Genomic DNA, 25,668 nt, shown 5'->3' on the forward strand with positions numbered 1-25,668 from the left:
AAGGTCTAGGGAAATGCTGAGTATATTTTACTTCTTATAATGTTATTAGACCCAACAGTCCAGAGTTTTTGAGCATTAATTTTTCTCTCCAGATCAGAAGTGTTAGATGAGTAGCTAAAAAATGTCTCTATAATATGCTTGTCATCCATTGCCTTGGGTAATTTTAAAAAAAATTTTATAAGAAAAATGGTTTACTCTGAAGGCTGTTCTAAGTCAAAAGAGCAAATATCTTTCCAGTTAAAAATGTGTGAGCATAAATAGTTTTCAAATAACTAAACAAGAATTGAGTAAGTCTATGAACACAGCAAACCCATTTAGACCTGTTCCCTTTATTTTACTGTAATTTGGCATACATCGTTAGACAAAGATTCTTCATACCCTGTGCACATCTACTAGGATGTGTATGTGTTTATGTGGTGTATGTAAGTAAGACAGATCCTTTCTTCACATTTCTTCAGTACCTTAACCATGAGCTTTCCAGAAGCTGATTACAACATACAGTTCCTGTGCTCTTAACTAGTTCTCTTATGAAGGAACTAGATGGAAGAGAGATGCAGTTCCTCACGCCTTTTGCTCTGAAGAGCTGTCCACTAATAAATGCAGAGCGTGTTCTGGTCTTATTTCCACGTAGAGCAGCTCTGCAGGCATGCACAATCTAAAAACTTGAGAGGAAGCCCAGACGGCTCAGCAAATGTCTGTTGCAAGCCTTAGTCTCAGTGAAGATAATGTTTCCCTCTGTGATACCACTGAGCTTGCCTAGTGGAAAAGTGACATTAACTATTGGTTAACAGTCAATAAAAGAATGGTGTTTGTCAAAAGACATGTCCGTGCCTCATAATACTAGTCCACATAGGGACACCTAATCCTGAATGAGCTTACTTAGGTTCCAGCAATAGCATCGTCATGCTAATGCATCCCTGAGTCCAGATTTATTTACCTCCTGGGCCAATTGCTTCCTATGTGCAAAATTTTTTTAAGTTCATGACCTTGCATTCTGCAATGCATTCATTACATAATCTTTTGTGGCATTATTTTCTCTCCAGACTTTTCTGAAGCGATACTTTACTAGCTTCTCAAATGGTTAGCATCTGATTGCAGACATGTGGCATAAGATTCACTTAACCGAATTTAGGCATCAGAATAGCCCTCTACATCTGAGTTAGCCACACTGCATTGCCAGTATAGGCAATTGAAACAGAGACATTTTAAATCGTTTATCTCTTCCTAAACATCTAAAATACTTGAGATTGAACGTCAGCCCAGAAGTGCCTATTTTTTCCCACTGTCTATAAAGGGAACCTTGAGTGGTTAGCTCAGACGCAGATATCCTAAATTAGGTTACATGAAAAGCACCCTGTAGTTTTCAGGCTGATAAGAAATACCACTAATTGTAAAAATGGCAGTCCTGGTGCTCAAATCTGTGCGATCTACACTGCTGACCCAGTTGCTTCACTGTTGAATTTGCATTAATTTAGATTATACTTCCCCTTCTGCAGACATAATGTGTTTTAGAAAAAATAGGGAGAACCAGTTCATGTGCCATCATTTGAGTCTAATAATCTGTTTATCAGTTCTCTGGTTTTAATTTTGCCTTTTAGATAAGTTCAGTAAGAAATGGGTAATAGGTCAATTGCAGATTTACTTCTTGGACCTACAGCATGTTTATCTTTCAGTAGTTTAGATAGAAATAATTGTACCTAATTTAATCTTTGGTATAAAGAAATCACCATTACTGCAAATCATTTTACTCTCTCTCGGTACTTGAAGAGAAACTACCACATAGCAACACATCTTTTCTGTCTTAGATGAATCATCATTTAGATGAGAGTCTCCCACACTGGACATTTAACTTCTAAATTACAGAAGTTAGGTGATAATTAGCTACACAGTGAAAGGGCCCAGAGTTTAGACCTCCTTTGTTTATTAGCAGGATGGTCCCTTTCAGGCACAATATCCTAAGGAAGCAATGGTTTAGGCTTTAATGTCATGTTGTGTTCTAGATTCCTTGTCTTTGCAAAACAGCTAGTAATTCATGATCCTTCATTCTGATGCCATTTCAAACCAATGAGAGACTAATAAGCATTTTGTCCCATTTAATTTAATGTGAACAACAGTGTAACTGAGATTCGGTTGTTTCTCTTGAGAAATTTGTCTTATGATCTATCCCAGTTGTTTAAATGTGGGTTAGTATATATACGTCATTTGTGTGTGTACATGCAACTACACACACACACGCAAAATGTTAAATCTACATTATTTACTGCCCAATCTCATGTATTAAATGAATTATTGTCTTCTATACAAAGTCCATTTATAAAATTTTTAGACTGTTACTTACATGGCTCTTGTTTTTTAGGCAGCTGGGTAGTTTGATTTTTTTTAGCCTTTCTACAGAATGGTCCCTTTTACTAATTTCTGATGTTTAACAGGACATCTGAGCTATTTCATAGATGTTTAATCAGCTTTCTTTCCTCATCTTGAGTCTATTCTAATTTTCTATCCATAGTTGAAATGGGGGTTGAATGTAGGGGTTTTGTAAAGACCTATGTAATTATAATTTTTAATGTATATCTGCGTCTACACATAAGAATGCATTTTATATAAAATTGTATAAATGTACATAACTATGATATACAATAATAGCTATAATAATTTTATACAAGTGTAAAAACTATATATATGCAATTGTTGTGTCTTTTATGTGAGAATGATGCTGATCAGTTTACAAATACTTTATAATAATGAAATGCCTGCAGACTTTTTCGTATCACATGTTGATAGTTGACCATGTTTAAGATTGGGCCAAGCAGGAGCTGGAAGCTATCTAATTTTGCAGTTGTTCAGCATGAACCACAAGAAAAAGTTACATGTTCTTAAAGCATTGTTTTTCCCTGTGAGGCTTTTATTGAACAGAAATTTCTGATTCATATTCTTGAAAAAGGAACATTAAATTCTTCCTGGATTTATGGACCCAATAAACCTTGTTCAATTTCTTTTTCTTTCACTCATAATTTAATTTTTTTTCCTAAGGCTGTGAAAAACATTTAAAAGGGAGATTTTGATCAAAATAATTAACTGATCTCTATTCATACCATGAGTATTACAGAAATTCCATATCTCTTTCAAACTAGCAACACCTGAATATATGAAAATAGATTAGAAAAGAATAGTTGCTGAATTTAAAAGCATGCTGCTTATTAAATCAACATAGCCTAGCAGTTGTTTTAGCAAGCAGTCAGTGTGGAAACCATTTACCAGTTGCTAGGATGTCTCATTTATAGTGTTGACCTTCAGCTATATCAAATCACTACATGCTGTGAAATAGTGGAGAGGAATAGCCTACCTACCTGTACGCTATGCCTGACTCCTGGGGCTTGCTGAAGACAGATACAATGCTCTTGCAATTTACAGCAGTGCCAGGAAAGCCCGGGATCACAGGAAAATATACTCTTGTCCAGCCCACTCAACAGGATGGGCAGAACTGAGTGCTGATGAATGGAAATTTTATCCCTGTGTTTGCCTATTTTAGGTACTTTTCCTTTCTTTGACTGTTTTTCTGCATCTGTGGAGAAGGTTTTTGTAAATACATACATGTGTATAAATTAAGATTGTAGCTACACTGTAACTTCATGGTATATGTCAGAAAGCATCTTTTACATATAACTACATGAACAAAGGACCATTAATTTTTTTAAGAGAATGAGAAAAGGCCTATGATTGTTATTATAATAATCTATTGTCTGGTTGTTGAAGCTGTAAAGAAATGAAAAGGAAGAATTCTGTATTGGTTTTATGTTGTAGAACCACTGCCTAACTTGCATTCTACAATGTTCCCTTCCTAAAAATAAAAATAGCTTTTATTTATTTATTTTGTATTTATTTTTTGCAGATAGAATATTGCTCATATTAATGGTTATATAACATTTTTCATCATCACTCCCATGCTTTAATGTATCATGTTATTCATTTCTCCTAGTCTTTGCAATCTTCCATGCTAACTACTTAAAATATGCATCTTGATCTACTGTGTTTTATATACATTGCTCTAATTAGAAAATCTCATTCAGACTAAGATAACCTTAAAAGATTCTAAGAGGAATGTACCATCCATTGTGTTTAAAATTAACTTGGATAAAACATTTCAGGTTCACTTGGTTTCACCTTGCAAATACTGCACAAGATGTCTACGTGTTGTTATTGAATATTCCAAATTCAACCGATAATTGTGAGTTGTGCTTCCATGGGGAAAAAATATTTGCATTTTGATTATCAGCCATTTAGAACATTTCATCATTTTAAACTACAGTTTCCTGCTTTTGTGATTCTCTGTGAGTTATGTGAGTTTCAACTCTGTCAACATTGTTTACATCATTCATCTTTTAGTCATAATTTTAAATATAGTAGGTAATTTATTCACAATAAGTCATAATCAGCTCCTAATGGTTCCCTATTAAATGCATGAAAAGATAGTTTTTAAATGCCCAGCTATACAAACTATGTTGTAAAATGTGAGGATGCAGTACATTAAATCAGCTCATTACTAGCTGTTCTCATGTACTAGATGTACCTCATCTAGATGTCCTCGATGTGCCTCTTAGATGTTTTCCAGCCTAGAACCAAAGAAACATAAGAATTTCAGTTTCCAAAATACAGGACTCATAAAGATGTGATCCATTTGGTATGATGATAGTAAACTGTATTTTGGGAAGACAACTTAGACCTAGGAGAAGAGTTTTTTTCTGTAGTTCAGAAGCTTCATCTCTTCCAGTTTTTGGAAAGCCAGGAATCGACTTCCACCCACGTTATTTATATTAACAGCCATGACATCTGTAGACTTTACAAAATTAACAGGGAAGAAATAAGTTGCCCCCGTGCTCGGTGACACACTTCAGCTACTTATTAGTTCGGTGCGCCTGCCAAAAGTGAACCCCTGATAGCCACATTTTGACACTTAATTAAACGAGCGTGTTTTATGTCCCCATTTAATGCCCACAACTAATACTGAATAGGATCAGGATGAATGGGGAGAATAAAAAGAAAAATAATGTATCTATCAATTACAATTTGCCAATTCCCTTACAGTGTAAGCAATACATTTGATTTGTTGATATTTAAATCTTTCTTCATGATTGGTAAATGGTTGTAATTACACTAAACTAAAGAATTCAGAAAATATTTATCATAGCTGATATATAGGAACAGAGGAACATGTGTCTGGAGGAGAGCTTTAGTCATGGACTGCATATATGAATAACTGGGAGTAGATATTTTGCTAAGAAATATGATGTGTGGTCCCATTACAGCAAACAGTTCCTGATGTCCAAATAAGACATTTTAATTTTGAAGAACTTGTGGGATGTTAATATGTAATGAAAATACCCTCTGAAACATTTGCCATGGAGTAATGCGCTCTTCAACTTCCAGGCAATTGCTCTCAAAGTCAAAACCTTCTGTCATTAGAACAAAACATGTAGTTATGCTGTTCTGCCTGCTGAAAGAGCAACTTATCTTCTTTTCTGTCTGGACTACTTTTTGGAAGTAGTTCAAACAGGAATCATCAGAAAAGAAAGGAAGAACTCATTCAAAAATCTTAAACAGATTTGAAGAGGAATGGATATTCAACCTGAATAATAGGTATTGAATTCGTAAAGCCAGTTGTTTATTATTTCACAAATATTTAGATTTTATTACTTTTAATTAGTAGCACACTTCAGACTACAGTATCTTCTTGAAAATGTAAAAATAGAGCACTTTTTTTTTTAAATATTAATAACACTCTAAAATACAAATCTAATAAAGGAATGTAAAAATAGCTGTACTGGGTCAGAGGTAAATGTCTGATCTCTATACAGGTGGCACAGTATTTGTCTCCAACACTTGTCAGTAGCTGGTCCTAAAAGAAAGTGTGTAAGAAACAAAGCAAATATAAAATTATCCTTCACTTAGTACCCTCTAACTTCTGACAATCAACATTTTGCAATTTTCTGAATCTTAGTTTGCAATCAAGGCATTGTGATTAATAGGATATGGAGGTGTCTTTTCTGAATTTTATCTTAGTTTTGAAACTTCTTATACCTTTGAGCCTCATCACTACAAGCTACTAGGAGTTCCACAATTTAATTATATATAAAAAGTACTATATTTTATTTGTGCTAAGCTTCTGGAACAGTAATTCTAGTGATACATCTCTGTTCTTGTCCTGCAAGGAATTTCTCATACCCTATCTGACACATCCAGAAACAATCTGGAAAAGGAAATGCATAGCAAGGAGACAGAGTTTACTGATTATATTGACTTATTTAGAGAAGTAAAAATGAGAACCACATGTGAAGAACTGCAGAAGTACCTTGTGAGATGGAGCAATAAACTAGCAGTCAAAATTCAATTTAGAGTAATGTAAACTCCTGCGGGGGGGGAATAGTCCTAGCTTCACATTTAAAATGATGGGCTCTGAAATGTCCGTTACTGCAGAGGAGCCAGCTCTTCAAGTTATGATAGATGAGTCAATGAAAAGGTCAGTGATCAGCAGCAATCTAAAAATCAAGCTGAATGTTAAGGAAAGGAATAAAAAACAAACCAAAGGATATTAATATGCTGCTGCATAAATATGTGAAGCACCTGCAAATTGACCATTATATGCACTTCTGGTCCCTCATCTTATGGAAGATATGATAGGATTAAAAAGGCTCAGAGAAGGGCACACAGGATGATCCAAAGTATAGAATTGCTTCTGTAGAAGGATCAACCAAATAAGACTCTTCTTCAGTCTGGAAAATAGATGCCTGATCAGGATGTGATACAAGTCTAAAAAACATGAATAGCATGGCAGGGGTGTATAGGGATTGAGTGTTCCCTGTGTCCTTCAACACAAGAAAGGGAAGCATCAAAGCAGAGCACTGGTTCCAAATAAATAAAAAGGGAATGTTTTCAAAATTACTGAGGTTAAACTGTGAAATTCTTTGTTCCCAAATTTTGTGGGTGCTAAAAGTTTATGTGGAATTAAAGGGAGACTGGACAGAAATCTGTTGAATATAGAAAATAAATCAATGGAAATCCTGAATACATAGACAGTGACCAAACTAGAAATGGTTGCAGACTGAGACTTCTTATGAGATGCACATGATTTATCCCATTCTCATTCTCTTTACAACATGCCTGAGCTTTTTGTTGCTGTCAGACAGGATGCTAGGCTGGACTGACCTGAGTATAATCCAATATACCCACTCTTAAGTTTCTATGAATAGCCCTTTTCTTCTTCCCTGTTTTATACTATCAGTGACTTTACAGAATTATATCCTGTTCCCCATTAATCTTCCCCTTTCTTCAGTTAAAAATCCCAGTATATTTGTTTTTTTTTTTCTCATGTGAATGGATTACCACTCACTATTAAAGATTTGGACATACTGTGGATTAGAAATATAATATCAGTAGTGTTTTCCTGAAAATTTCTTACTTTTTCTCTTTTTTTTTTTTTCACTGCTGGTGAATGTTGAATTATTGTTTTCAAAGATTGTCTGCAGATTCCCTCATATCTTTTTTTCTGAGTAGCTGTAGCTTGAAAATATATAATACATCTACATGTACAGTTAGGGTTATTTTTCTTCTACATGTTAGGTCTCATTTATAAAAAATGAATTTTATCTATAGTTCTATTATGCAGTCACTTAGTATTGCAGGATGACTCTGGGATTCTTTGCAATCGACTGTAACTTTGAGTACCTCCAATAACTGTGATCTGTCTTAGGTAGGTTTCCAGGTAATTTATGAGTATGTCAAACGGCATCAGTCCTATCATAGTTGGTTTTTTTTTTCATAAATAAAAAGAGAAAAAATAAAGGCTTTGTCAAGCCCATCAGTTTGTTTTCATATGAAGTTTGATAACCATAGGTAAAGACTAAATACACACTACTCGAAAGTGCACTTCAGTTTTTGATTTTCTGCTTCAAAAGGCACTTTCATCTTGCACACTCAATTTTCATCTGTTCTTGCCAATGAAAAAGGCATTATGATCTGGATTATTTTAAGAAGCTAGATGGGAAGTGTCTGAATAAGACTTCAGAATTCCCCTGATAGGGAACTAGAAGAGTTATTATTTTCTTGCCTCTGATACATCCCCAAACTACCATGAAATGATACATCATGCATTTTGCCAAATACGTCTGTGTAAAAGTTTGGAATGAAAATCAGTAATCTCCACTGCTTTTATTGCCATAAGACAGCAGAGTTTTAGTTGTCCTCTTATAAAGGAACTGAGGCGCAATCGATACAGGGAAAACTGTTGTATGAAACTTCTCCGTTGTCCCATGGGTATTTTGCATTTTGTTTATATGCTTTGGCAGAATGTTATGTGGGTGCAGCTCACACTTAGCTTTTACACTGTGGACTTCCCAACTTCAACTGTATTTCCTGAGAGATTGCACAGTGCTTTATCACCTCTGATACAGCTCCACTTCTCTGAGAAGCTGCCTGAGCAGCTAAGCCTTACAACTTCTACAATATACCCAGTTAGTAATGGCAGAAAGGGTGCTGCGTTTGTTGTTAACCAGGCTTATTTCCAAGGACATCCAAAACTACTGATATGCAGATGTGGCTAACACTTAGCTTTACTGTGTGACTCTCAAACATAACTTCTTAGCTGTAAACAGAATTCAAGAGGAAAGCAGGAAGTGTAGATATTTTATATCTTCATGATGTGTTTAAAGAAGAAATCAACATTGAAGAGTTGTTTATTTAAATATAATCTGTTATTCTTAACTAGCTTTTTATCAGGAATAGATATGGCTATAAGACTAAGTGAATCACTGTGCGAGTTATTCATGTATTACACATGGTTTAGTTAGTCTGTACGTGAGAAGCTTAGAGACTAAAAGAAGACAGCAACACTGAAAAAGGGAAGATGGACTGCTTAAAATTTTGTGCTGTAACTAGCTTTTCACAGCAAGCGCCACAGAGGCACAGGGCAATCTCCAGCCTTAGAGATATTCAAAGCTTGACTGGAAAAGCCCAGAGCAGCCTGATCAAGATCAGATGATATCCAGAGGTCCCTTCCAACTTGAATTTTTCAATGGCTCTATGAACAAGCCTGTATATTGCATGCAGCATCTTGAGCAAAAGTAAATCGGGCTTAGGGATCATATGTACTGAGTTAATCGCCCTGCTAGCATGAAAAGAAGAACACTGCATTCCAAGTGCCTTTGGATGTGTGTGACCTGAATTCAGCAGCACTGCAGACTTTCAACAAAGAGGTTTTCAGTTGTCTGGCAGGCAGAACTATTTTCCCTGCTCTTTATGAAGAAGATGGATAGTGGCAGATAAAATTGGATGAAGATCCTTTGTATCTCTGTGTTCAGTGCTCTGTATACAAAATGCCTTTTTGGCTACTTCTGTTTTAGAATTAAGCTGCAAACAAGGTATTTCAGCTGGAAAATGAGAACATCTTTGGATTGTACAGGGAGATAATATAATAGAGAATGATATGGTCATAGGAATGGAGTAGTAAGGTCAAACAGTGTCTCAGGTGATAGGAAGAGAATGTGTCCAAAATATCAAGTCCAATAAACAGCAGTTTTTATTCAAAGTGACAGCTGTCAAATGTATAGGACATGAAGCAGTCAAGCAGTGACTTCATTGCAGCGGACAAAATGAAGAGGTCATAGAGGAGTATGATTCACCCTACAGTTAAACAAGGCTGGCTTAAGTTCTTACACAACTCTTAAACATGTTCTTTTCATCTCAAGATGCAAAAGAACTCCATTTGAAAGCAACAGAAGAGTCTATTAGCAGCGGAAATCCCAGCACCAAACCATCTGCAAAAAATTCAAGCCATCACAGTGGCAGTCAGGCAGCAGGGACAGACAAGTGCAGGGAGAAGATGGCCTGTGTCACATACAGTCCCTTCTCCAGGGGTTAAAGAGGGGGTCTTCGTCCTGCGCTTCCCTATTACTCTTAGCTTTAGATACAATGCCTTCTGGATCTCTCCTTGTGAATCTTCTTCACACACTTTGTTTCTCTTGTTTTACAGCAGTATTTTTTTTCTTTCAATTTAATTCTGCATGAGCTTACAAGAGAAAAAAAAGGTTTTTGGAATAACTTCCATCTTTTACGAGACCTACTTTGTATGGTCATGAAAGAGTTGTCACCATTTCATAACAGCGGAAAAAAAAAAGGCAAATAAAAAATCAAGTACAATAGTGAAAGGAAATATAAAAAAAGTAATAGTAGCTCAAGAAGTGCTACTAAGTATTCAGTAAACATTTAGTAAATAACTTTTCAGGGAGTCTGTGATTTTCAGGATGGTTTCATTCCAAGTCCAGCTTTGAAGGACTAACCGTATCGCTGAATCACTCCAGGACTGCGCTTGCATACACATGGAAACTGATAATAACACAGTGTACTTCCTACGGGATGCTTTTTCTTTGTTAGTGTGGACACTCTGCTGAGAATACAGAATTGACAGATGCAATGCATACAGAGAGACATTAACTTCCTTATGATTTAAAGTACATTGGGTAAAGTCGAAGTTGTGTCTTGATTACACCAAAGAACATTTAGCAAGCAGAACAGTTAGTATTAGTTATTGGGGGCTATGTGTATTACCCTGGAACAGAGAGAAGGACTGAAGTTTTTATTTAAGCTATTTCAAAGTTACATCGATAGCTAGGAAGCATGTGAGTTAGGGCTGCAGATACAGCAGTCGTGATAGAAACTACAGAAAGTATTTTCACACGCTGACTTTTTAAATGAATACTTTTAATAATGAAGTGATTGTGTGACATGGGACAGTAAGATGACAAAAAAAAAGGGTAATTTGTAAAATACAGTTTTAAGAATATTAATGACCAATATCCTGTTCATAAGACCAATGTCAAAATGAACCTTTTACTAGTAAAGCAGTAAATTCTCTTTTGAATCTTAATTATGACCTTTGATGAATCAGTGTTACAAGGTGAGCTACTTTCAGAGTGGAAATTTTTAGCATTACAATTCATGATAGAAACATGATGGATTACAACAGTCCTTTGGTCTTGAAATTTCATGTTCTAAAAAGGCAGTTTACTTACAACGCATTGTAAGGAGAAGGCTGCAATCATTCAGCCTGCACAGCTAAATTGAGATAAAGGACTTGAGCCAAATCGCACAGTTTCACTTGACAAATCAAGAAAGTCACACTGATCACAGAGATTATCTTTGGTGCTGTCTTTGTTGATATTTAACTTAAATTCTTAATATTTATTCCTGACCATTCTTTTTTAATGTTTTCCAATATTTTTCTTTTCTCATTTTCAACAAAAAAAAAGAAAAAAAAAAGAAAAAAAGAGAATGAGAGCAACAAAATCTTTTGTAAGAGCTTAAAAAAATGATTTGAAGTGAAGAAATATTTCTGAGAATTGGTTGCAGCATCAGAACCCAAAGCTGCTTTGCTGACTTCATCAAGAAGCTGCTCTACAACCCACTTTGTCAACTTGCAGACATAGTGCAATAATAGTTATATACCTGATAAGTGTGATGGAGATGTAATCAATTGACAGAAAGTGAAAGTTTGAAATTATCAGAATTCGTGATGTGACGTTTACATCCTATTAAAATATTATTGAATCAAGTAGCAGGGAAAGCAATTACGTCTTTTTTCCACTCCATTAGTAGAAATGTGCTATATGCAATTTGTAATATCAGTAAACAAGTAGTATGAATAAATTTTCTTCATGAGTTGCAACTTCAAAAGTGCAGAGAACGCAAGATATGCCTCAGTGGAAGTCTGTCAGCTTATGCGAGGTATCAAAGTTATATACAACAAAGTAAGCCATAGATGTGAAACAACTGGATGGAGTTTAATAAACAATCTTGATTTATAGCTGGGTAGATGCAAGGAAAAGCAATCTTCTTTATTTTTCATGTAATTCCAGTTGGTTTCACTGTTCAAAGACATGAGTAGTATTAAACTGGCTCCTATTTACTTGCAACCTACCATGCATTCTAAGGGACTTCACACTTGCAGGCAAGTGGGGGAATGCTTTATTCAGAAGGAGAAGGAGCCGCAAACAGAAGTGCTGCAGTGAATCTGCTGCTCCCTTGCATGCCTTGAAATCCTGTTTCTAGTTTGTATCATGACCTCCATTCCGTACAGCATTTAAAATGTTTTAAAATGTGAATGTAATCTAATTGATTTCAGTCAGACTATTTGTTGCTTAAAAATAGACAGGAACCCTATGTTGTTAACTAAAGATTGATTCAATTAATATTATTTCTTAAGTATTAGAAAGGAGGAGTTAGCCAGATTTCCTTGCAAAAGCAGAAATATCAAAGAGAAAGCTATTTTAAGGCTCCATTCTATAAAATTCCTGTGTGCAATGTTTACTATCAGGAACAATGGATCTGTTGGGTGTCAGTGGATTTGTTCACTGTAGTACGGACGATAAACCTTGAACAAAAAAAATATTTGCAGCAGCAGCCCCCAAGGATGTTTCTATTTTTATTGCCCATCCTTAACGGTATTAAAGCAACCCGCTGGTTTAGTGCTTTAAAAAATAACCTTTTGGAAATGAAATTTCAGCGGTTGAAGAGGAATCACCAATTTCAAAAGCGTGAAGCTTTATGAATACTTGTTATTTTTGGAATAAAGTCCTTGGCTGAATCAACGCTTGCTACTGTGAAAAAAAAAAAAAAAAAGATAAGGGAAGCAATGTCTGTTCTGCTCTGTGTTCAGCAGAGAAGTAGCATCGAAAAGGGCTGCGGACATGAGCATTTGCACATGCAGGATCTCATGCTTTTGGAATTAGGCAGTTTGGAAAAAGGCATCCCGCTTGTAGAAGTAATTGCCAGCAGGTTGCTTGGCTCTAGGCCGTGACCCTCATTGCTCAGGCACCAAAGAAAGGATTTTCCAACCAAACTGCAGTCTGTACAGCGTCTTGGCAGCCATGCACCTCAACCCTCAGCCTTTGGCAGATATAAACGGCAACTCATCTTTCTCATTGGGAGCTCAGGGGCGAGGAGAAGCCCCCGGCCTCTTTCCTTTCGGGCGGAGGGACACGCCGGCCCTGAAGGACGGCCGCACCTCAGCGGTTGGTCGCTGCGGGCAGAGCGGGGCGGAAGGATTCTTCCCGCCGCCGGTGGCTTTTCCCGCCTCGGGGCGCCTGGTGCGGCGGCGGCGGTGGGGAAGTCGCATTGTGGGGGCTTTGTCGCTGGCTGCCCGCCCCGTCGCGTCCCCGCTTCTCTGGGTTTCCAGCCGAAAGGGACCCGTATCCCGTGCTCAGAGGGCAGCCGGAGTGCTGGGCGGTCAGAGCCCCTGGGAGGAGGCAGCCCCCCAACGAGGGTGGCTGAGGCGGGGCGGGCAAGTTGGCTGAGGGGGTCACCGAGGGGAAGCGGCTCAGGGCGGGATCGGGGCTCTGAGAGAGGAGAATCCCTGCCGCAGGGAGAGGAAGAACAATCCCTGTGGAAGACTTGAAAAAAAAAAAAAAGCTTACGGGAGGTTAAGAGGGAGGGAGAGGCGGCTTCGCTCACGGTAGAACTGGGTTTGAGGAGGAGGGAGGGGCGTGGCTGCCTACCAGAGAGGGGAGCACCTCGGGGAGGGGGCAGGGGGCACCTGTCACCTGCAGCAAGGGGGGAGCCTCAGGGAGGGGAAGGAGCGGCCTTGTGGAGGGAGGCGAAAAAGCCTCGAGCTTGAGGATTCATTCTTTCTCTGCGCTTCACAGGTACATCCTGCAGCCGAAGTGTTCCGTGCCAAAATGGATTTTCCCGTGCCATTAAAGAAGTAAACCTGTCAAATGAGGAATGCTACTTGCTTCTTGAATCCCACAGTCCTGGTTAAAAAATTAATTCTGTTAATTACATACTTCATTAAGTGTTTTGAGGGTCTTCCTGTTGGCTCTCTGAGGTCAACTCTGCCTGCTGACTGGATTTTTCAGAGGTAGTGGTGAACAAGTCTGTTACGAGTATAAAAAATTACCTCAAAATTTCATTTTTCTCGAATTATGTTCCACACACTGGTAGATCACTTCTTAAATGAAGCTACTGAGTGCATTTAACTTGGAGAGACATACATTTAAACATCCCGAGCAGCAGTATATTTAATAATTGAGATTTATGCCTGTGACACCATTGTTTGTTTGTAGATAAAGATACAATCTGATACAATGTTTTGGCATACCTGAGGACTTTTGATAAACTTGCCTACAGTTCCACATTACAAACGATCACACAGTGAAGACGAGACTGACAATTCCTTTCAGCTTTTAACGATTGTAAAGGGTCCACTCCCCAGATTCAGAAGAGTTCATCAGTGAGCATTCTTTTCTTGATATTTTCTCTCAGTATTAGCTTTTGGCTAAAGCACGAAAAATGAAATTAATCTCTTTAACTTGTTGACACAGTGAAATTATCACCCATTTTAATTTTGTGTACATCTGCAACTTTAGTAAATAACATCTCTCTTAAACTCTAGATCTTGATTTTAAATGCTGTTCAGTGATCCTGCCTTTATTTCAGGCCTGTAATATATACAGAAAAAATATCAATGTGGTAACATGGGTGGATGATAGAATTACTGATTTTTTGTCCTGTACGTTTTGGAAATCATTAAAAAGATCGTTTATGCCTAATACTTTGGTATTTCTTTAACTTTCAGGACTGTCTCAGCACGTATAGAACTTATTTTTTGTGAGCATGGAAAGTACATGTTCTGAAAGATTTTTACCTACATCGTCAGATGAAATTGGATGCTACCTGTATCCAAAGCGAATTAAGACAGAAAGTAATCAAAAAAGCGTAGAGAATGAGGAACAGCAAAAGGTAGAACAAAGCATGCAGTGTGTGAACAGATACCAAACATCACCACAAGAACCAATCTATTTATCAGAAAGACAAACCAGCTGGACATTAGAAAAGCAAAGTTGTGATACAGCAAGAAAAACTTGTATGAGAGAGTTTTTCCATTTTCAGACTTGTAGTAATGAAAGATTACCACATAGAGTTTCAGAAAATAAACTGTCCACCAGAAAATGTCTATCTGAAAATGGAGAACAAAATACTGTAGATGACAACATTTCAATGGAGTCACCCAGTGTGTTGAGTGCTGCTAACACACGTAGAAATCCACAGATACTAAATCCACCCCAAGTACAGCAGAACAATAATATAGAACAAAATAAGAAAAAAAAATGTGATAATGAACTCAATCAAAATTTTTCAGTTACATCCTTAAACAGAGACTTATTTCAGATGGAATTGTTAAGTCATAGGTCTGTCTCTGATAAAAAGTGGAAAAAATACCAGCTTTTGCAGATTCCATTTTTATGTGGTACCAGTTCTGTGTTTTCACACATAGGCAATGAGAAAAAGAATTTTCTGAAAAAAGACGGTAAAGATTGTTCCATTAGTGATAATGAAACTACTTCACAAAGAAATAATAAACAAAAAAGTAATTCATCATATATAATTCCAACATTAAAAACTTTTAAAACTATACGACCACTGGAAATCCCTAATTTTCAACTTCCCAGCATTTCAAATGAAATAAATAGTAAAATGCTGACAACTCACTTGAAGGAGACAGATTGGAAGAATTTTAAAGGCCAGCCATCTTTGATGCAAACTAAACAGATAGATGGTCTGCAAAAAATGACTGAGACAGGGAAACAAAAATTGCAAAATGATAAAAGCAGTGTAAAAGTTTCAACTGTTGGTTCTGAATTTAAAGAAAAGAATTACTCATCTATTAGCAAGCAAGAGCACAGTGCTTTGGCAGAAGGTGAAAAATTATCTGTAACTTATTTCAGAGGCATCAGCACTGACATTGAATGTAATAAAATATTTTCTGAAAATTATTTCAGAGATGAAATGCTGGAGAATTCAGGTGGTGATGATGACCAGAAGTCAAAGATTCACATTTACATTAGTGCTAAAAACATTCAGAATGAGAAATGTGTCAGCTGTAACGATCTTTTGAAGAGAATGAGGAACAGCAGTAATGAGGATGCGGGAACATTTCACATACAGACAAGTATTCCAGTAATAACAGAAGCATTAGAGAAAAACAAGTTAGACATACACTGTGGCGCGCATAATTCCAACAGTGATATTAGTTTGTATGAAACAGAATCAAAACTCTCTACGAAAGAAAGACTTTATTCCAAAAGATATTTAACTAAAAACATTATATTTGAAAGCAATTGTCCTCACATTATTGTGCAGAATTTTCCAGATACAAAAATGAGTTTCAATGTATTTAGGGGAAAGGAAATGTTCAAATTAAAGTTTTCATTTCAAAACATGTTGTTTGGAAGCTTCAGGAGGTGGACTGAATCCTTATATAAAGGTATGCCTGTGTGTCAGGGTGACACTGTTACATATTGGTTTCATTTTCCTGAAACATTGAATGAACAGTGTGATGACCCAGAGTTAGTTAGCAATATAGACAGGAAAAACATCCATAACATATGTGTTTGTTTGCTGGCTATTATTTCAAAGCATCTGAAGATGGAACTGCTAAAGAGAATTCTTTCTTCCTTTTTCAATAGCAGGAATACTTTATTGCCAACTGAAAGAAAGTCTATGCGAGTGGAGAATCGTCTTTTATGTAGCAGAAGGCAAGATCACTTAAACTCTTGCGCAGATAATACTTCGAGGCAAAACACAGAATTTCATAAAAAAAATGAAACTTATCCAGGCTCTGTAAGTTCTAAATTTGTGGTGAGCATTGGTTTTGGATTACATAATGAATGCCAGAGAAGACATTTTTCTGGATCTTTAAGTGAAGAGGAATCTACTTTCCTAAAAAGATGGACCATCTTTCATAACCAAAAAAGTGGATTATGTAAGGGAAGACGTGTCAGAAAGCACCACCTCTTATCCAGAGGGACTGAAGGGTTTAGCACCTACTTGAGGTTAGTCAGTCACAAAACCTGTATGAAAAAGCAAATTTCAGTTGCTAAATGCTTAATCTTGCTGCAGGACACTTTTGATTATTCTTCACTAGACAAGATGTATTGCTGCAATATCACAAAAATACAGTATCTGATAGGAGCAAATGTTAGATTTTGGAGTTACTTTCCTCCCCATTCACAACTGAAATTTGAAAAGGTGAATAGTAAATGTACAAATGAGGAAATATCAGTAACTACAGTAGAGCAGGAGAAGAAGAAACCAAATAAAATGTTTAATAATTCTTTTCAGGGAGAAAGATTTAAAGATTTCCCTTTTGTTTTATGTGAAAATAAGAAACATGAAACAACCGGATGTAGAAATTGCATAACGTCTTCAAATGAAGTCACAAATGAAGTGACATATACCATGAAAAAATGTTTGGATACTTCCAGTTACATACATCCTGATAGAAAAGAATATGTTAAGTCAAAAGAGTTGCAAATAAATTCAGATAATTTTCTTTCAAAAAAATCTTCTATTTTTGACATATATGAAAAAATTCCCCTTACTACTGATTCTGAAGACTTTGACCGGATCCCAGTTGTAAACCAAGACAATTCTGTCATAAAAATGTTACCTGAAGAAAATGTGGTCTCTAGTTCAAAAGAGGTTCATAATTTGCCTGATAAATCGAATAATGTCTTAATTCTACCTGAGCAGTCAAAAACAGCTATGGAAAAATGTAATTGTCTCTTGTTACCAGATGGCCAAACAAAAAAACCTGAATATTGCAAAAAAATAGACACATATAGCCCACATGTAGCAAATGAAGAAATCAAAGAGCAAAATACTTATTTAAATTTTGAAAAATTATTTCCCAGTTCCTCAATTGTTTATCAGTCTGTGAGTTTGCCATTAGATAGCAACTCTTCTGTCAATAAAGGCAGAGTAGTAAGTGAAGATGGACACTGCAGGAGTTCCTCAAGTGCAGACAAACAAAAAAAAAGTGAAAAAAGTCATGCTACTACGCAATATCTGTCCACAGGAAATCCTACCATGAGAGATACATATTTGCAATTGCAGGCTAAAGAAACAGTGCAATTTTCTTTACAAGGGCAAACACTGACAAACACAGCAGACAGTTTGGAGCTGGCAACTTTGAAACAACATCTTGAATATGTAAGAGAACAGGAAGAGAGAAGTGATAAACAAATGCATGTAACTAATGAAAGTCAATGTGAGGCTGTAATTATGTTATATTCAGAAGATGAATCTAAAACATTAATTGCTGCAGAAAAGAAATTAAAAATGCATTTATCTGTAATGAACAAAGGATGTCTTGAAGATGTAAAAGATAAGCAGTTACCTTTAGAAAATAAAATCACATATGAATTTGAACTGAAGAAAAAATTTGATTTAGTGCTGGAAGAGCTACGTATGTTTCATGAAATTAGCAAGGGAAATGAAAACAATTTATCTAGTTTGGAAACAAACTCACACAACAATTATCGCGAATTAAATAGTTCTGAGGGGATAGATAAAAATGTGACGAGTGTTTCTCAAAAGAAAATATGTATTTCTTCTCCAATCTGTGGTAGCATAGAAGGGCAAAACATAACTGACAAGAATGAAAGTTCATTAAATGAAAAAATACCAAATGGCAATGAAGAACAAAAAGTATCTAAGGAATATTGTTTTTCAAAGCTGCCAAGTGAAGAGTTGCTGCATTCACCTATTGCAGAAGGTAAGCACGTGAATTGTTGACTATTATGGTAATAAGCAGATAGAAAATTTTAGGCAAATATTTGGTTTGCTGCCAAGGTGTGTTTCTCAGCTCAGATAATTTCCTAACAATTGCTGAGTTTTCCTGGAGTTGTACAAGGTTTGTGGGACAAAAGGTACCTGCCTGTGAGTAGCCAAATGCAAAACAACTGCACTACTACTGCCATTTGCACACTGTGCTGTAGCAGTTGTAGCACAGAATTCAGTCAGTCAGTGTCAGGCTTGCTCCTATCTGTCTTAATGCAAATTCCATTGCAGTTTGTTTTTTTTTTTTTGTCTTGAATTAAATCTCCTGAACAGTCGAAAACTCAGTAAGATGCACATTTACAGAGAGAGCAGGCTCAATATATGACACAATTTTCAGAAAGGAGACAACTGTTTCCTTACAACCGATGTGTTCTACTGAAAGCCTTTGTAGTCATGAAAATCAACTTCATCTTTTCAAAATGGATTTTGCATAATATTCAGAAGTCCGTTTTCTCTGAGAGGCCATATTAATGAGGAATTGAATAATCACAAAGAAAATATTTCGGTATTAGGTCATCAACAGTGACAGTTACCTGTTAAATCTCTCTGGTTTGTTTAAGACCTGGAAGTGAACAAAACAGCTAGTCTTGCAACATTTACATGTGTTTGCATCTGACACCGATACTAAGATCTTCAGTTTAGAAAAGTTACTTAGGGAAAATAGGCAGTTTAATACAAGTCCAGGTAGCAGACTAGTAAAGCTACATGTGAGTATGTTCATGAGCGATAGGCACTACTTGTCATGTGTGATATTTGCATATTTCTCTGGTGTGTTCTAGTTATCTGTCCTCAGCATTTAATTCTGAGCCATAGATCCCAATAGGTGAAGGAAGTTTACTGCACTAAGGATCTTAAGCAGCAGTAAGTTTCTAAACATATTCTGCACTTAATCTTTCTCATGGCATTGCCCTAAACAGTTCGTTCCCAGTTCATTGCTTGAATAGCATTCTATTTTATCATCCACCATAAAGGCAGCGTAGGTACCTCGCTTATGGTTCTGACTTCCAGGCCGAGCCCTCACAAAATTTAGGTAGTACTATAGTTATGATTGTTTAAAATTTAAGTGGTGCCTTTTTTCAGTGTTATTTTTTCTTAAAGAAATAGAATCCTGGCTTCAAACAATATGTGGGAAATACACTTTGTAAACTCCTAACACTCCTACATCCTTTGCTACAGAATCAAAAGGTATTTAATGAGTAGAGGAAGGACACCAAGAAGAAAACTAGTTGAATGCTGTACCTTCTTTTACAAATAGCTCCTATGTAATGAGTAAATTATTCAAGCACTTTTCAAACAGTGTGTTTATCAGATTTTGTATGTGAAATTCAGTTTGCAGAGGTGATGAGTTCTCACAGCTGCAAATAAAATCAATAAGATATATGCTTTTGTCATATTTGGAAAATTCTCTGATTAAAAAAAAGCAGCCATCTCAAATTTGAAATCTGAAATCAGTTTCTCAGGGAGTCAGGTTTAAATTTATAAAGTGAAGATTGCATGGGTTTTGTGAAGGTAATTAGTGTTTGCAAAGCAATTAGAAAAGGGTCACAGGAAAGCCCCGTAGGGAATTCTGTTCAGTAGAGTTTTAACAGTATCATGTGCTGCAAGTTACATCTGAATGCCTTGCCCCAGAGGATGAAAACCTAACAGATACTGGATAAATTGTTCGCTCAGTGATCACTTTTCTGCTTAAGTCAGGAATAAGAAGATCTAAGTGGAGAAAATGATATGTCATCAGAGGATTAAAAACTGCATCATTGCATCTATGCAAAGAAGAACTTAATGAGGTGTATAGGTCGCTTTTGACAAGGCTCTGTTAGTGAGACTTTGTAGTTTCATTAATATTGCCTGTAATATGCATGTATACATTTTACTTAACATAATTAACGTCAACAAGAATCACAATTTAATAACTGGATGAGACGAACGTCTTTATTTGTTTATAAAAATTAGTTAAAATCTTAAATGTTGTATTTACGCTTCTCTTTCAAGGCTATCTTGATGCAGCTTATAATAAGCCATACACATGGAACCCTGCTTTTTATTCCTGCACACTTCTTAAGGAACAAAACTATAATTTACAGAGAGAGGGAGGTAAGAGTAATATGATTCTGTTATTTATACCACAAATATCAGTGCTAATAAACTTATTTCTCAAACATTTGTATTTATCTCTTCCCTTTTTAGCTTTATTTCTATAGCAATCACATTTTATTTAATTGTAGGTTGCTAGAAAGCTGTCCTATCTTTGGCTTGGGTCGCAGAGCAAGTCATGCAGATGAGCCTTTTTGTTCTCTGGATAGAAGAAAAGAACTTTAACAATGTGGGGCTTCCTTTTTTTTTTGCTTCTTTTGGAGCCATTTGGAACAAACATCTTTGGGCATCCAGTTGTTATGATATAGCCAAGATATACTACAAGGAGAACATGATTTGATATACTTTGCTTGGAAGAGTTGTAGTTTTGGACACATTGTGGAAAGAAATTCAGAGAGATATTGCCAATTGCTGTGTTAGGATTTTAAAAAGCATGCTTTTACATTTTTTCCAACACTTGGAAACGTTTAGTAAAACAAGGCTATTGATTTATTCTGAAACAAAATACTTAAATATTGTAAGGAAAAGGCTATAGATAACTCCTAGTTCACTAAGTCAAGTCATGTACAGATATTTTCATTTTTATTCCCCATTGCACCCCTTAAAACTGATGCACTCTTTATTGTTCTCAGAATTCATGTTGTTTCCTTTATTTAGGCCATTCTGTGAAATAATGAGACTTAACATCCTGAACATTTACAGATGATCTCTGGTGATCTTTTCACCTGTTTTTTATTGAAGATATGTCTTCTTTTGATAATGTTTCATATACCAAATGCAAAATGTTACAGAGACTACTGCTCTACTTTTTACTGTTTATTACTGCTCTAGAAGGTGGTAGGATTTTTTTCCTTTTTAGTTTAGTTTTGTTTTGTTTTCTAGCAGGTGGATTTTTCTGACTTTTGTAGTATGTGTTGTTATTGCTTAGGGAAAGTTTAAATTCCAGAATGCTTTATCGTGCGTAACAGCACAAGGTGGTTGATGTTAACATCTTCTTCTTGGAAGTTTTATTCAGGTGGGGTTGAAGCTTACTAGATGGAACATTGTAGCTCCTGCAGAAAATCTCAAGATGACTGAACCCAGAACATCTTCCCGTTCTTCTTTCCCTGTTGTTTTGGACCACGGGGCCAAGGGCAGAGAACACCAGACATTTTCTCCATTGCCGTTAGCAGTAATTATTCCCTTTACATTGCCTCCTAGTCTTTTTTAGGTTCCCATCTGAACTCCAGAAATGTTTGTAAGAAAACCTTAACAATGAGTGACTTCTTTTTTTTCCCCATGACTGCTGAGAAATCCTGCAGATTTCTAGGGCAATGGCAGATTGCTAAGGCATTCTATACCTTATTTCCAGAGCTTTGTCAGAACAGGCACCTAATATACTTCCAGTAGAAGAAGCTGAAAAAATGTAGTGTTCCCCTCATCATCATTCTCAGTTGATAGCAAATAGGGAACTGATGAGTATTTTCTTTCCTTGAGGAGGAACATTGCTTCTGTGCTGTAATCTATGGTTGGCAGAGACAATTCTCTTCCATTTGTGCTGAACCTTGCCTTAGAGATTATTCTGAAGCAAGGACTATATATTTTGTTGCCAGAGGGAATACTGTATTTACTGTACTGATAGGGCAAGTTTGGCTGATATGTGGTTGTCTCCCTCTGCTTTTTCAGAAGATTCTGAGCCATTACATGTTCTCTTACATGATTTGGGTTGGTTATATATCTTGGATGTGATCACTGTCTTTCTGCTGTGCAATCCAAGCCTATTAATTTAGCCAATTTAGTTGCCAAAACTGTGGCTTAATCCAGCATATTGTTTCCATAGTTAGAAGATTATGAGGTACAGATTTTATACTTGCTGGTATCAATGAGTTCTTTGGTTTACATCTCACTGTTTGGTCGTATCAAGCGACTGTTGCCTCAGAAACTGTGACTGTTTTGGAAAGGAGATACCTGGGTGGGACAAGAGATTTATGCTTCAGCAGTTTTACAGTTCAGCATGACTAACTACCATGATTTACGGGCTACATATAAACCTATAACACTTTGAGTGCATGCCATTCTTCTTCCAACTGACTCTTATGAGTCTTATAAAAGACATAGCAGCATTACTATCTCATCATTGACTCAAGAATGGAACTTTGTTTTTTTTTTCTCATCCCATCAGTTAATATTCTTGTGAAAGGCTTAGAGATTTTTTCTTACCTTCATAGGATTCCAGTTGAGTGCCTAAGACTCTGATATCCTCTATCAGGGTATCAGGCAAATGTCTCACTATTTGATATTGTAGCTAATGGCCCAGTGCTTCATCATTTTATGGAATAATTGAAAATAGAAAGGATCTTAAGAAACTTGACACTTTCTTGTGTGATTGTTACTTCTTCCGGATGACTCATTGTCCTGATCTCTAGTTTACAAGCTCATGGTCTTCCATTTTTCCCCAGTGAGTATTTTATTTTATGCAAAACTGAACAGCTTCTGAAGGGTGACTGAATCATGCTCTGGATTACTAGATGGTGTATACCTTACGTAATAGACTATGGAATGGAAAATCTACATCGTCCTGTCCTACTTGCTGTAAAATGAGTGACGCAAGACAAGGCATCGAGATTATTACCACCAGTAGAGTGATGCCTGGTTCTGTAATTTGGGTTTGTGCATCTAAACCCCTCAGACTAGTGGAAAGTATTGATGCATACTCCTCTCGGTATATCCCCTCTGTCCCAGAATGGTAATTTGTATCAAACTATATGCCTTTGCCAGTCTGTTAGGAAAGCTGTGTAATGTTAGGTTGAGGATCCTTCTAATTAGAAGGAATCTAAGTGTGACTCGGCTCTTAGCGTCTCAATTTTCAACTAAAATAATATGTTAGATGCTTTACAGCTGAACAAAATGGAGAAGGGACAGGATGTAGTAAAGGACTGAGAAGCTGCAGTTAATGTTCATTTCATCTAATTAACATATCTTGGTAATACATAATTCTGGTGTATATCATATGTAATTCTGGTTTTACTTTTTGTTTCCACTTTGGTATTTTTTATTTTCACTTCTTGTTTTCTTTTTTTTTTTTAATATAGGATACTTTCTGTCACGTGAAGTTATAAGAGTACAGCCTCTAAAAACATGCAAGGGCCCCATCAGGGTTGGGCTGTCAAGAAAAGCTCGACCCAAACAGCTTCATCCTTATCTGAAATGACTTACTGGATTCTTTTACCAGTCTTCAAATAGAATCACTGTGCTTCAAAACTGTTGAAATGTTTTTATGTTAAGTTTTTATGTTGATAGTTTGATCTTTGTGGTTTATGCGGGTTTTTTTAGATATTAATATTGCAGTATTTGCTAGTGATTTATTTAGGAATGCTCCTGTGAATATTTGATAGCAAAGGGATTTATAATGAATGTTTACTATCAGAAGTTTTAATGGAAAGATGAGGCACTTTTAATGTTTATGTAATATTAATAAAATCTGACATGTATTTTTCGTCTATTAAAATATACAGTTGAAATTTTCTGTCCTAATCAGACATTCCTAGAATCCTCTGTGTGTTTGTATGTTTATATAGCTTTAAAACCTCTATTAGTATTTTTAAAGGGATTTGTTACAAATGTTTAGAGAGGTGTAGAAGAGAATGTCAGGAAGCTAAATTTAGATTACTAAATAGGAAGGTTATGCTTTAGGCTTCAGAGGTAGTTTCCTCTGATGTACTCTCAGTTCCATGTACTTAAGCCATTAGACAAAGAAAACTGTTGAATTTCAGTGCAGAGTTGTGAAGGAAGAAAAGTATAAATGTTCTCTCTGTTGTTACAGACAGAATGTCTTATTCTGAAGGTACTGATTCCATTGTATACAATATGAAGGCAAAATACTGGCACTTAAATTCTAGAAACTCTATCTCAAAAAATGGGGAAACTTGGGCTGATCTGAAGCATTCACATATTGAATATCTGTTAATAGTTATTAATTCACTGATATTTGTGTTATCTAATAAAGAATAATGATTGAATAAAAAGACAGCAAGAAACAAACATGGGTGAGATCTGAAAAGAAACCACTAACGTGTCAGAACAAGAGTAATCCAATAACAGAAGAAAGCTTTTAACCCTGTGTATGCAATTGCACAAAGTTTTTTAGCAAGATCATATTTTACATTGCAGTGGGTGAGAATTTCAATATAACAAGCATTACACAATAGTGATGGAAGGATGATAAACCCCAGGACAAATAGTAATACTTGGTTTCAGCTGGCACAATGAAAACTGAGCAAGCTGAACTAATAGGGAAATATATCTATAGATAAATAATTCTACAGAATCTATAGCCACAGTGTGAACAGTAAGTCACTACACAGCTTGATCTATTTAGCAGCAACCTTCAGAATATATCATATATAGTAGTAAATCTATCAGTATGCTTATCCTATAGAGGCCTAAGTAAGAAAAGGAAATTCAGTACACAATGTCAAGAAAAATCAATGACACAATACAATCTAAGAAAACAGTTGTAATTTGGTTTATAATTTATTTTATTCTTATATGAAATAGCAAAAATGTCAGATGAACATTTGTTTCTATGAACCACTGGTTCTAAACCAACGGTTTCTAAACTTCTCTGTGGACCATAGGTTGTCCAAAAGGTGTAGTGAGTGCTATGCATCTGGTCTGAAAATAATTTTAAACAATAAAATTTACTAATTTTCCATTAAACATTTGATGATGCAAGTGTAGGACAGTCCATGCTAATGGAAAGCGTATTTCTGGAGGTCACAGGACAAGAAATTATCCTTCCTTTATCAATAGTTCAAATCTGTGTAAAAAATTGAAAGGGCTAAGCAAATGGGCAACCAGAAAACAAATTCAGAAGCAATTCAGAAGCAACTCCAAAGGCAGGGCCATTAATCAGCTCCCTGTGCTAATGAG

The 25,668-nt window shown here is 36.1% G+C and overlaps 1 protein-coding gene across 1 annotated transcript; it reads left to right on the top strand.

Moving 5' to 3' along the window:
• The first annotated feature begins 14,658 nt into the window (after window positions 1–14,658).
• Window positions 14,659–23,947, top strand: RAD51AP2 (RAD51 associated protein 2). Its single transcript, XM_086743277.1, has 3 exons — window positions 14,659–18,601; window positions 20,656–20,757; window positions 23,829–23,947. The coding sequence occupies exons 1-3, from the start codon at window positions 14,659–14,661 to the stop codon at window positions 23,945–23,947; spliced, it is 4,164 nt and encodes a 1,387-aa protein (XP_086599403.1).
• The last annotated feature ends 1,721 nt before the right edge of the window (window positions 23,948–25,668 follow it).

The sequence above is a fragment of the Chlamydotis macqueenii genome, chromosome 3 (assembly GCF_036417535.1).
Source record: "Chlamydotis macqueenii isolate bChlMac1 chromosome 3, bChlMac1.mat, whole genome shotgun sequence".
NCBI lineage: Eukaryota > Metazoa > Chordata > Aves > Otidiformes > Otididae > Chlamydotis > Chlamydotis macqueenii.

Bases quoted from the DNA above. Each gene is read 5' to 3' on its own strand.
- RAD51AP2 (XM_086743277.1), top strand. From the start codon at position 14,659: ATGGAAAGTACATGTTCTGAAAGATTTTTACCTACATCGTCAGATGAA. The intron at 18,602-20,655 runs GTAAGCACGTGA...TTCTCTTTCAAG, and splicing joins GCATTCACCTATTGCAGAAG to GCTATCTTGATGCAGCTTAT. The intron at 20,758-23,828 runs GTAAGAGTAATA...TTTTTAATATAG, and splicing joins TAATTTACAGAGAGAGGGAG to GATACTTTCTGTCACGTGAA.